The following is a 12866-nucleotide window of genomic DNA, read 5'->3' as shown; positions in this document are numbered from 1 at the left end:
TTGGTAAAGAGGAAGGAGCAAGATGTAGAGGCAGACGGCCTAGTTGAGAGAGATACCAGGGCAAAAGCTAAGTATGCCTAAGATACAAACCATAAGGTCCTATTTATAAAGATTAAATTAAAAAGTCTTAAACAAATTTAACTAAACCAGTCTTCCTTATCTTCTTGAATTAATCTTTCATTTCTCAGATAGATTAGTTTCAGACGTTTGTAGAATATTCTGTGAATATTTTTTTAAAACTGCGTAGAGTTGGATTTATCTAATTAAATAAAATCCTAATCTACTAAGAGTCTAACTAAACCAAATAAGATAACTATACTTAATCCATTAATCCTAATATCCCCATAATATGATCCGATCTAACCCAGATTACATCATCGCTTATGTAAAATGTACGTTATAATTTTCAACTATGTGCGTATCGAGATATAAAAAAAAAATGATAAGCATCATCTATATAATTTATGCGCATCGCTTATGAAAAATATATACTCTAATTTTTAATAATCTGCGAATTGAGATTAAACGATTGGATTGGGTTAGAAAAAGGGTAAATTAGTCTTTTTATATAATGGGGTATTTTAATCTTTTCATATTAAAATGGCCTTAATAGTAATATTTATTTACAGTTTAGTTACTACACATAAATTTTACATAACCTTATTCAAAGTAATTATTATAATTTTATTTAAGTTTTATAATCAAACGACAAAATATGAATAAAATTATAGATATATTTTATTCATATTTAAGACATTTACATAAAATTATTCTTAAAAATTATTATGCACTATACGAATGAGGCCTAAATAAATATGTGAGCAGTTATTTTGATTCTCTTAGCCCTTATCAGTTAAATCGGTTGAATAACCAAACGGTGATGAACGGAGTTTAAATCGGTTGAATAACCAAACGGTGATGAACGGAGTTAGCCAGCCTTAATGAGAATAAGCTGTCACAGCGAGTATGCCAGAATTCGATAGCAAAACGGATAACTTGTTTATCCGACTAATTTCATCCACTCTGTCGTCAAAAGCCGTCAAAACCCAAATAACATTTCGATACCGCGACTCTCCTCCAACCAATGGCGTCGACGATCTCATCGCCTTATTCCTCTCGTCTCCTCCTCTTCTCCCCTCGTCTTCTCTCCTCCTCCTCCTCCTCCTCCTCCTCCCCTCGAAGCTCCACGCCAAAATCGGCGAATAGAAGACGAAGCTTGAAGCCGGCAGCCCTACTAGTAACCGGCGCCGGCTTCGCCCTGGCCTCCGCCGCGTCCGCGAACGCGATATCATTGGATGCTTCAATGTTGCCGTTAGCACTAGCCCTGGAGCCTTCGAACGCGCTCTCCTTGCCCACTTGGGTTATCCACGTCTCCAGCGTCGTCGAGTGGTACCTATCTCCAAATTGCTGTTCTTTATTCCACATCCATGTGTTTCATGTCTTTCTCTCGATTTAGTTCCTTTTCATTGTTGGTGTTTGTGGAAGGATGGCGGCCATGGCGTTAGTTTGGGAATATGGAGAGAAGTCGGGGTTCCGGGCTTGGAAAGGGCTTTCCTGGGGAATGGTAAGTGAAAAATGCAATCTTGTTCCCATATTGCTATCCATTTGATTAATATGCTTCCCATTTTCCATTTGTACAGTTACCCAATTTTTCCTATATGCTTAGTTTCTTTGAAATTTAGTTCAATGTTGTCTATCCAATTTCCATACAAGTTGCTTGTCTATTCTTGCATCCTAGGTCAAACTTGCACCATTTCCCGCCATCACTGGGTATGGTTTCTAAGGCCATAGTATTGGAAATCTTGAAGCTTTATAAAGTAGTTATCTATACAAAGTTCTTTAGTATCTATTTTCACTAACAAAGTTAAACATGTGCTACATCTTCCCAAGAAACCCAATAAGCCAAGAAAACTAAAAGCTAAAAAGTTCTTCATGCCACTATGTGAAGTTATGTGAACAGCAATATTTCTATCTGTCATTTTTTTAATGTTCTCTAGGTTCCGCTTCTTGGTGGAGCAATGTGTGCATGCACATGGCATTTCTTCTACAATTCAGAGTCTCTTGAGGTAACATTGATCCTTCTTCAGTTATCCAGATTATTTCTCCGCTTTTGGATTCAATTATGATTGCTTTGTTTTTCCTATGAAAGTTCCTTATCTTCATGTAATGTTTTCTTCTTTTGTATTTATATAGTTGAATGCACTATTTTGAAAAGCGGTAATGGTGGGTGCCATGGCTGGGGTGACGCGCCAGCCGCCATACAAAGTAGCAATGCAGCCTGCCAAAAGCGGGCAGGCTGCATTGGCACTCGGGAAGGGCCATGTTGGTGCCTAGCGGCCCATCTTGTTGGTAGACGTGGGTTGAGTCAATAGACACGGGTCGGGTCGGTAGATGCGGTCAGGTTCTGGATAACTTAAAAAGAAAAAAGAAAAAGAAATTGTGATCGATCTCTTCTCCTCATTTGATCCTCCTATCCTGCCCTAAATCCATCTCCCTCGATCCTCCTCTCTCGAGCAGCAATGGTGGCAAGAGCGGTAGCGGCAAACCTTCTCTCCCTTTCTGTCGACATCGAGATGCTCTCTCTCGCACTCTTTGCTTCCCTCTTTTTCAAGTTTTTTTTCCTACGTGTCTAATTTTGCCCATGCTATAAATTGATGATAGGCTAGCATTTGAGAGTAGTACAGAAGGGTAGTATGGGAATTTTTTAATTTTCTTGTTTTTTAGATCTCAGTAATTGTTAAAGGAGAAGAAAAGATTAGTTATAATTATATATTTTAGCTACTTATAATCTTATTGTTAATTTTTAGCTATCTTAAAATATATTATATATCATATATAAATTATTTTTAATTTTTTATATATTAAAATACTACACCACTTTGGCGTCTGTCTTCAGCCTAGGTGCTAGGTGGTGGGGTGACCACCCGTAATCTGCGGTTGACTTTCAATACACTGGTTGAATGTCATGTGTTATTATTTATTAACTTATGCAGATTTCTTTTCGGCCAACTGAATATGACCAAAATAACGGCGCTGATCCAGAGATGTTTGTGTTATTTGTTTCTATCTTGTAAATGAAGACTAGTGCATACTAGTCTATGTGTCTAGTTTGCTTTAGCAGAAAAATATCTCTTGGACTGGGCACCTTAGCTTTTTCTGTATGATCTGTATCTGTTAGATTGTTGTTCAGTTTGATCTAGAATGGCCCGGTGATCTAAGGCTAAAAATTTGAGTAAGTTTGGTTAACATTTCCTATAGGTGCTACATGAGTATATATCATCTAGCCATGAGTAAATTAATTATCTCCCTTTGCCACTTTGACCTCCATCGATGTCTTCCTTACTGGGGAGCTGATGCTACCTTCATGACTTATAGTGCCACCTCCATGTGTGTGGATCACATATTTATGGAATAAACATGTATATACTATTCCATTAATATACTATTTATTGACTGCTTTGGTGTGTTCTCCTTCAAATGCTCATAATGTTCATAATGTTCTCCTTCAAATGTTCATAATGATGATGATTTGATGTACATTGATTTCAAATTTGTTTTCCCTAGTGTCAACTCTTTTTGGTTGAAGAAGTTTCATTTCATGACTATGTTACTTATGCAATCTATAGATATTGGTGGCTCTTCAAGGTGCTCTAACTGTAATTGGTAATATGACGATGTGCATCGCTGCATTTCGTATATTCAAAGCATCTCAAGAAGGCTCGAAAAGCTCTTAGTTGATATATTGTACACAAGTTTTATCATCTCTCGACAGGTTTTATTCAGTAAATGAGAGGTATGTGCCTCCCGTTTGTCTTTGTGCTAATATCATGTTCTTTTGATTGCATCCCAACAAAATAGAAGCATTTTGGGAATAATTGGTTACTTTATTAGTATGCTCTCCTACTTATGAAACACAAGTAATATTGAGCAGAGTGGTATCAAGACAACTCGACTTAAATGAGATCAGGATAGACTAAGCTGTGAAATGCATGCTAATAATTAATGTGTACATGGAATAAATGATTGTTATACATCTGTCAAGTATTCTTGCCTAATTCCCTTATCTAGGTCATAATTTATTTTGTCTTTCCAGCTCAATAGTTTCTTAAAAAGTGTGCAACTAACAAAATGTTTGGATTTCTTTGCTTCCTATCTTTCAAGTCACATTTTTGAAAACTAAATTATGTTCGAGTTAAGAATTTAGAGGAGGTTGAGGGAGGAAGAGGAAGGAGTGAGGGTGGATGACTTGCATACTTCTTACCATCTATATGAGATGTGACTGTATTGTTTCAAGATGCAGGGAATTTATCAAGAGCCTACGGTAAACTCAATTCATTTCCTTGTACATCATCTTTCAGTGGTGATCTCAAATGCAGAGTGACAATATTTTGACTTCTCTAGATTGCCCCAATCTGGGTGAAGTATTGCGATTGCACAGATATGTTTATCCTCGGCATACCTCAAAATATGGTTCTAAATTGAATGGAGGTTGTTTATTCATTCCAGCAGAACTATACTTGTATATCTACCTAATTATGTGAGTTGCTTGTTTCCCTGAATAAGTTATTCCTTAGAATCAGAAAATTTAGATGTAGATTTAAATTTACTCCAATCTGGCTGGATTATGTCTCCCCGTTTTCCTCTTTGTTTGTTAGTTGTGGGTGGACTGCTGTAGTTAAATGTATAACTGAAATTGTTTAATATAAACAAATGTAGAAAATATTAATACCAGTCTGCTTAGAATTCTTTTTTCCTTTGGCTTTTTTTCCTTTTGCCGTGGTTGGTGGTGGTTAGGAACTTGAAGGTAAATGTACAAGTGTTGTTTAATTTGCAACTAAATCTAGCTTTAGCCATATGTCTCTCTGCCCATTTCATTATCACCATTAAATCTGCTTCCCTTGCATAATTGTGGAAAAGAATCAAATAAGGAGTTCCAAATATTCTAATAGCTTTATAAATTATAAAAATTAACACAGGAAGCACTAAGTAGAAATGCTCCCACTTCCTATTTATAAATCTCTATGGTCTATAATCCCTCTCCCCTTTCTTGCTTATTTCTTTCACTATATATCCACCATCATCTGAATATAAATCTGATAATAAATATTTTGGACAAATTATAGCTTACCCTGATTTAACCCGATTTTAACTTTACCTCTATGTTATGTGCTTTAAAATTCACTTACTCGAGACCAAACTGTAATTGTTAAAAAATTTCACTCAAAAGGTGCCAATATTTCTATTGTAAGTAAATTTCATAATAACAAAACTACCCCTACCAACCTTAAATAAGATTATATCTTTATGAGGGTAATTAAGTCATTTTATATCCTTGTTAATGCTTGATTAAGTGTTGTAATTTGCTCTAGACTAGTCAGTGGTTAAATGCTTAAGTTTAGAGTGTCGAGAGGAGAGTTAAAATTGGGCCAAACCAAGGAGGATTAGTTATAATTTTCTCCAAATATTTTGCTTTGGCTTTCCACATTATAAGTGTCGCTGATCCGAACCATTGTAATCTGTAAAGCTACCAAGTAGCAACAAATAATTGACAAGGAACAAGTAATTTAGATCATATTATCTGGTGACCAAGAAAAGGCCTAAAGTAAAATAAAGAACAAAGTTGCCCATACAATCAATCAAGATGAACCCAACATACAATTGGTCAAAGGGACAACAAGGAATACGCCATCCAATTCTTTATCCAATGATCGTAGCAGCTTGATGCAATTCTAAAGACGAGTACTCCAGCAGCTGTGAGAAATTTGAAGAGCATCAAACAAATGAAAACATAAGCTGCTAAGTCAAGTTAAATACTTCTAGGAGATGTGATGCATTAGGATATACTTGCTCAAATAGTACTAAAAAGAAAAGGAGCGTTGAGTGTAAAACACAGCCATACATATGGAGTCAACATAAGCTAAATGGAGATAGTTCATAGATGATTAAAAGGGCTTATGTTATTGTATGAGTGCTCTCGGATCCGAATTCTAGCGATTTCAGTTTAAATGGGACATCATTAAGTTAAATTTCTCTGAAAAACAAAAATGAAAAAGAAATAATACATATGGAGTCAGGAGAAGGCAGCATGTACTCAATCATAAGTCATAACAAGAGGTCCTAAGCAGAATGTAGAACAAATAATTAATGCAAGTGAACTTAAAAAACAAAAAGCGAAAGAACAAGAGAAGTCATCCAAAGAGTTCTTTGTAGAACAGTTTGTTTTGTCACTCAGTAGCAAAGAAGAGAAGGAAAACAAAATCCAATGATTAAAATCAAACTAATGAAAATCTAGATAATTATTATGTGATCGACGCGGTCTTGTAGGTTTATCTAGAGAAATTGCAAGTCTTTTGGCCTTGATGCAGCAGAGAACCAGCAGAGAAGGGATAATGAGCCAAGATGGGAGAATTGCCCTTAAATTGCTCTGAGAAAGTAGAACAGTACAAACTGTTACTGACTGTCTTCTTGCATGCTTCACGATAAGTAAAATTTAATTCTGAAAGACACTGTTGAATTTGCAAGAAAATATAACTATCTCATAGAAGTAGCTAAATATAGCAAGTAAGAAGCAGAAACTATTAACATTCTGGCAATTGATCTATTTTAAAATGTTGCATACCTTATTAAGTGATGGTCGCACAAGTGCCAGAATAGAATGATATTGTCTTCTTGATAATTGACAGAACAAATATTGCTGCAATAGTTGATCAAAGGTCAAAAATATCACGTCAGTCTCTTACAAGTTATTACTTTTTCCTGGTAGTCTTGTTTGTTATCATAAACGATACAACACTGCCATCACAAAATAATCATTTGCTATAGGCTAATACTGACTCAGTAATATAAATTCATTGTCGTCAAGAACTTGTACATCTTTTTCTCCTACAAAATGCTCTCTCCCAATGGCCTCAACTATGCCGACGAATTCCACCCTTTTCTCAAAAGGAAGAGGAACATAGGGCATTCTAAAAATGGGTCTCACCATCCCCAGCTGGGCCAAAGCAGTGTTAAGACCAAGAGGATTTGGCTCACAGAAGAGCCATTCAATTAATGGCATCAACTTAGTGTTTAGGGAAGGATTCATTCCCCTGAAAATGATTTCATGCATCAGACCTGGAATAAGATTAGTAGCAACAGATATAACTCCATTAGCTCCGCACACCCATCTAGCATCATGACATTGATCATCATTACCGCTCCAAATCACTAACCCCTTATCAACATAGTCTTTAATCCGGTCATTTCCAGCACATTCTTTAATGCCTACCATATTTGTATTTCGTGAGATTTCATCTATAATATGAGGAGGTATGTCATGTCCTGTCCTTGATGGCACATTATAAATGATTGTTGGTCCCATGCAGAGGACACTCTCAAAATGTGAGACCAGCCCAGCCGCAGATGTCTTTCCATAATAAGGATTGATTTGTAGAGCTGCATGCATGCCTGTAGCAAAACCTTGCTCAGTTGCACGAATTGCTTCCCTTGTTGAGTTGCTACCAGTGCTTCCTATTACTTTGACTGATTTGCCAAAGCATCTCATTGTATGCCCAATGAGCATTATGCGTTCATCCCAGTTCAAGAGGTGGCCTTCTCCTGTTGTTCCTCCAATGACCACACCTTCGACACCATTATCGATTTGCATTTGCATCATGGAGTCATAAGCTTCAAGATCAAGTCTCCCATCAGGCAAATATGGGGTTTTGATGGCTGTAATTAGTCTTAGATCTTTTATGCCCTCCACTGATGTTCTGCAATAACGAATATTAAGAGATGATTCATAAGAAGCAGCAAATTTAATTGCTTGGCCAGCTGCAAGATTTTGTAAAACTCTTATTACATTTAGTCATGGGAATTTAGATGAGTAGGTTATAATCTTATAAATGATTTAGTGACTTTAGTCATATCTGGTCAAAGAATACAAATGATACATGAGATTCAGCAACATGGCATATTATACCTTCTACAAGAGCATATATATGTCTGGTAATACTTGTTGCCAACTTAGGTAAATATCAGACAGTTCAAATGTAGCAGAATACTTAATGAATTGTAAGATATGCCGCAAGGTGAAAGACATTCTTCAAAAAGCAACTCAACGTACCTCGACAAGCCTGTACTCACTCTTTTATTATCAGGTTCAGGTAACATTTGGGACCATGTGGCATGTCATGAAACATTGTACGTATAGTTATGGAGTTCAAATGAGAAACTTGTCTTTCTTAACACTAAAAGTAAGAGTTACACTAATTTAAAAGTCTCTCTGCAAGTATTGTTAATGATTAAAATCAGCACAAAGAAAGCATTTGAAATCATAAGTAGCATTTCATGCTTATGTACTGCCTCACATGCTCACAGTTTCCAATTAGAATGAAGCAACTTGCAACATATAAATAATGGAACATTTCAATAAAAAAATTTAGGTTTAAATATATTTTACCCTCGTGTACTTTGGATCAAAATTATTTTACCTCTCTGAACTTTGTTTTGTATTACTATGTTTTCCTGCACTTTTAACTAAACTGTAAATACAAAATATTATTAATAGAGATGACAAAATGACTTAAATGGCTCCTACTTCTGTTAAACTGTTAAATAAATTTATATTCCAAGAGAAAATTCAGTTGGGCTTAGTGATACAAAATAAAAATTTAGGGTAAAGTGATTTTTGATCAATCTAGTAACAATTTTAATTAAAAAGGCATGAACACCGTTAACTTTGGACGAACAACCTAACAATTGTAACTCAGTCAAAAATGTAAAGAGGCACAGTCATACAGAACAAATTTTATGAGGTAAAGTGATTTTAGTTTAAAGTATGGGAGGGTAAATTATATGTAATCTAATCTTTTAATTATAGAACATATTGTTTAAGTCCTGGAATCAACATCCCTATAAATAAGGATAAGGTTACATATATCCTCCCTTTCAAGACCTTGCATATGCGGGAGCCATTTGCAATAGGACACTGTTTAAAAATTTAAAAAAAAAATCTCACATTCCAATTCTTAGAAAAATATACTACTACAATTTTATCATTTCCACTGCATCTTAACGTATTCTATTTTTCTTCTGCCAAATCAGTTCCTAGGGGATAGTTCACCACTTCACCTTTATGCAGTTCTTCTTTTCCTATCATATCCTCAATAACTCAAATTTTATGTGATTCAGCTTGTTTACGGTGAAGCCAGGCTCAAGGCAGCTCACCTAATTTCAGCTTTAATTGAGCTGCTTGGAAATGGCTTAATCAGTGGACTAATTAAAGCATAATTTCCCCCGAAGTCTTACATCTATATACAACAAAAAATACTTTACTTTGATATGTATTTTGGTACTTGCTTTATTATATGATATAGCTACTTAAACATACAATATGAATAATTGATGAACATAAATTTTTGAGCTTAATCAAGCTGCAATCTATCCATCAATGAGCTGCACATGAATGGATTGCTTGTTAGACAATAATTCAGGTCCTCATCACAATACAGACGAGTTGAGAAGGCAAAACTGTTACAAAAACATACTGAAAATAAATTGAATAGAAACATTAAAGTTGTCTGTATTACGCAAAATATAGCACTGCATCGCTTGAACAAGTCTCTAAAACTAACCTTCTCTTAACTTCAAGACTATGCATTGGGAAAGAGGTATTTGTAGCAAGAGCTGCTGACGTAGATCTCCATCTCCTTTTCCTGTATATGATTATGTGCAAGAGAATATGAAAAACTAGTCCTGGAGATGCACGAAAAGAATGATTTATCAAACTAATATATATATATATATATATATATATATATATATATATATGATTAGTTTACCAAATGTTAACTCAATATACAGAAAGTTTGCCAAAATTGCCAATAAATATCTCGAGCACATATCTAGTTTTTAGCAGCCTTTTCTCCATTGTGATAGTTTAAGGTATTTAATGACAAGTTCTAAACTTCTAACAGTAATAAGTAAACAAAGAAATCAAATGACAAAGACATCTTCCAATGAGCAAAATTCATATCAAATAAGCATTCTAAAGGGAGCAAAATTCAACGAAGTAACTAACTGGTCAGAAAAGTTGGACCTTACATCTACGTCATCAACCATTGGAATGTCTCACAGGTAAGTGCTCCTGTAGGAACTCTATGGTTGCAACTAAACTATGTAAATCTAACATCAATTGTTAAATAATCCTTCAGTGAAGCAGCTATATCACTATATCTATCCTATATAATATATACTAATAATTCTCAAGTCTTGTTGCTAATTCAGAATGAACAGAATTGGAATCCAACATGCGTATGAATTCGTGGAAATTAATTGCATGACGCAATTGAAGGTCCTTCAATGAACTTCCATTAAAAAAGTGCTTTTTTTTTTTCACATCACCATCTATATTTAAGGCTTGCTGTCCAAAAGATCCCCTTTTCAATTTTTTCACCAACCAACTTCAACGGCCCATCTTGGAAGTGGAATTATTTGGGATAGTCTATCCTTAGCTTATTCCTTTGACTCAAGGACAAATAGATGGATATTGGAAGAGAAATATTTCCACCTTTCTGGTGGAAGTATTATTCCAGAATAATGCAACAAAAAATCACTTTTGGCTTTGCCAAAATTTTAAATTCTGCTCAACTGCTATTCTAACAAAAGAAAGTGACGGAACTCTATCTTGTTCCCAGTCTACTATATTTTGTATAAACCCACCTCCTCTCAGTTCAAAGAAAGTATCAATATTCTACCTTTTTACTGAAATTCTTTCTTTCTCTCTCCTTTTCCACGCATTCTAGCCAAACAAAAATTGACTCTACCAGAATACTCATTCCGAATTATATATATCTAAAAGTGTAAATGAAACCATTTGCGATGAAAAATTTGTAGCTAAAACAACCAAATTTAATACTAACCCGGAAGTAGAATACACCCTGGGGATGATATCGCAGTTCGCTAGTACAATCGACGGCATGGTCTCCACCCTACGCCGTTTCTTTTCTCCGCTTTACCCTCCCTTTGTTCTAGAACCAAATAAACGAAAGACCTAAAGAAGGATTTAGATTTCTAATGCTAGGACGATTCAGAAGGCAAAGATTGGAGTGCGGATGGAAATGGGAGCAAGAATGGAGGAGATGAGCGAGATTGCACGAGAAGAAGTATGACTAGCAGAAGAGTGGTAATGGGGAGAGTTGGTTTAAGAGATTCGGAGTACGGCGGGAAAGATGCTGCGAAGGTTCGAGGTGGGTTCTCGTTGGGTTTTGGAGATTGAGGGAGGCGGGAGGGTAGGCAGGTGGTGGAAATAATAATAGTTTTGGAGTGATATTAGCAAAGCAAAAGATGTATTATTACAAGCGGTAAAAATATAATTTAAGCCACCAAGATTCCAGAGTATGAATTTTTATTTATACCAGGCGGACTGCCGTTGGATAAAAATACTGAAGCCAAAGTACGGCGCTCTCAACCCATGGGATCCCAAAATTTCAACGAAAGCCTCCTGCGTCCGGCAAGCGATTGTGACCTCGGTGAGTACATTAAAGGCCGGCTGCCGCAAGTTGATAGTAGATGGTACGTCAACGACGCGACCTCTGAGCCGTGGCTCTCATAGGTCTCCTAGAACCGGCGGTCGCGAGTAATTCACCCCAGGCTGCTCGTCAAGGAGCTAATGATCCGCGAGCTGGTGGTGACTACTCGGGGGGCAGACAGAAAGCTTGCTGGCCAACGCCAAGTTGGACTTGGCCTTCCAAATCAATATGTCTTCCTCCTCCCCCACCATCTTGATTGCTAGGAAGGTTGGAAGACCCTATGGAGTTTGCCGGTGGCTCCAAGGTGAGACTATTCACCTAGAAACTCCTCTGGGGCAGACTACCGACTAGAGAACTCCTATATGCCATTAGGGTGGGGTCGGAAGAGAATTGCGGCATCTATGGTATTTATTTAACTTCAATGCCAAAAAAGAAACGTAGAAGTCCCACATGTCTGTCGTCTCAAATTTATGTATCATGCTTTTCTTGAAAGCTTCACAATAAATTAGACTATTGCTAGTGAAGATCAAATCATCAATATAAATACATGTAATTAAAAACTCACTATATGTACCTTCTTTGATGTAAAGAGTATGTTCAAATGGACACCTATTGAATCCATTTTTTAAGAAATATCCATCTATGTGACTATACCATGCCCTTGGTGCTTGCTTTAAGCCATATAAGGCTTTCTTCAACCTACATACTTTATGCTTTTCATATTTTTTCACATAGCCTGGAAGTGATCAATATAGACCTCTTCGAGAACACCATTCAGGAATGCTAATTTGACATTCATTTGATGCACCTTTCATTTATTTTGAGTCGCCAAAACCAAGACCATGCGAATAGTCTCAAGTCGAACAATAGTAGGCAAAAACTTCGTCATAGTCAACGCCATACTTTTGATTGTAGCCTTTTGCTACCAATCGGGCTTTGTGCTTCTCAACTTCACCTTTTTCATTCAACTTGGTCTTATAGATTCATTTAACACTTATTGGTTTGTGCTCAGTAAGAAGATCTACAAGATCACAAGTATCATTTTTTATGATTGAATCAATTTCATGATCATAGTATGCTTCTATTTTTATTGGTCTGAAACCTCCTCAAAAGTGATAGGATCTGCACTAATAAATAGTGCAAAGTTGCTCATATCTTCATATGATACTTCTCTTGCAGCTTCATAGATCTCTCTAATGCTCCTTGTCTTCCTTGGTAGAGACTCCGATGATGAAGACGTTGAAGATGACGTGGAAGAAGAAGACGGGGAAGTAGGTGGAGTCCTTTCTTTCTCTCTAAGATCACCGTCTTGACTTTCTTCTTCACCTGCAAGAATAGAATATTTTCTTTTATCTT

General features: G+C 36.2%; 2 protein-coding genes across 5 annotated transcripts; one reads left to right on the top strand and one right to left on the bottom strand.

The window, feature by feature from the left end:
* The first annotated feature begins 1020 nt into the window (after positions 1 to 1020).
* Positions 1021 to 4744, top strand: LOC140771511 (uncharacterized). 3 transcript variants are annotated; one of them, XR_012106181.1, is made up of 5 exons: positions 1021 to 1389; positions 1486 to 1564; positions 1998 to 2066; positions 3627 to 3793; positions 4301 to 4744. XR_012106181.1 is itself a non-coding variant. In XM_073113114.1 (4 exons), exons 1-4 carry the CDS (start codon positions 1085 to 1087, stop codon positions 3732 to 3734), a joined length of 561 nt encoding a protein of 186 aa, XP_072969215.1. In that variant the 5' UTR covers positions 1021 to 1084; the 3' UTR covers positions 3735 to 4057. The 3 variants fall into 3 exon arrangements, 1 of the variants encoding a protein (XP_072969215.1); XR_012106175.1 differs by having other exon boundaries at positions 4295 to 4744; XM_073113114.1 differs by lacking the exon at positions 4301 to 4744 and having other exon boundaries at positions 3627 to 4057.
* An 859-nt stretch (positions 4745 to 5603) lies between these two features.
* LOC140775037 (4-hydroxy-tetrahydrodipicolinate synthase, chloroplastic-like) lies at positions 5604 to 11283 on the bottom strand. Of its 2 annotated transcripts, none has more exons than XM_073118266.1 (4): positions 10902 to 11283; positions 9615 to 9695; positions 6620 to 7751; positions 5604 to 5751 (listed from the first exon to the last, which is right to left on the bottom strand). In XM_073118266.1, exons 1-3 carry the CDS (start codon positions 10958 to 10960, stop codon positions 6824 to 6826), a joined length of 1068 nt encoding a protein of 355 aa, XP_072974367.1. In that variant the 5' UTR covers positions 10961 to 11283; the 3' UTR covers positions 5604 to 5751; positions 6620 to 6823. The 2 variants fall into 2 exon arrangements, with proteins under 2 accessions (XP_072974367.1, XP_072974376.1); XM_073118275.1 differs by lacking the exon at positions 5604 to 5751 and adding an exon at positions 6346 to 6424.
* Positions 11284 to 12866: the final 1583 nt, after the last annotated feature.

Source organism: Typha angustifolia, chromosome 2, assembly GCF_048772165.1.
Source record: "Typha angustifolia cultivar Huaian chromosome 2, ASM4877216v1, whole genome shotgun sequence".
Classification (NCBI taxonomy): domain Eukaryota; kingdom Viridiplantae; phylum Streptophyta; class Magnoliopsida; order Poales; family Typhaceae; genus Typha; species Typha angustifolia.
This window is presented reverse-complemented; position numbering and strand designations above follow the sequence as displayed.

What these genes read in the sequence shown, in the direction of transcription:
- LOC140775037 (XM_073118266.1), bottom strand. Translation starts at nt 10,960, where the DNA reads ATGCCGTCGATTGTACTAGCGAACTGCGATATCATCCCCAGGGTGTAT. An exon ending in AGGGTGTATTCTACTTCCGG is followed by an intron (nt 9,696 to 10,901) that starts GTTAGTATTAAA and finishes AATCATATACAG; the next exon opens with GAAAAGGAGATGGAGATCTA. An exon ending in AGTCTTGAAGTTAAGAGAAG is followed by an intron (nt 7,752 to 9,614) that starts GTTAGTTTTAGA and finishes TCGTTATTGCAG; the next exon opens with AACATCAGTGGAGGGCATAA.
- LOC140771511 (XM_073113114.1), top strand. Translation starts at nt 1,085, where the DNA reads ATGGCGTCGACGATCTCATCGCCTTATTCCTCTCGTCTCCTCCTCTTC. An exon ending in GTCTCCAGCGTCGTCGAGTG is followed by an intron (nt 1,390 to 1,485) that starts GTACCTATCTCC and finishes TGTTTGTGGAAG; the next exon opens with GATGGCGGCCATGGCGTTAG. An exon ending in ACAATTCAGAGTCTCTTGAG is followed by an intron (nt 2,067 to 3,626) that starts GTAACATTGATC and finishes TGCAATCTATAG; the next exon opens with ATATTGGTGGCTCTTCAAGG.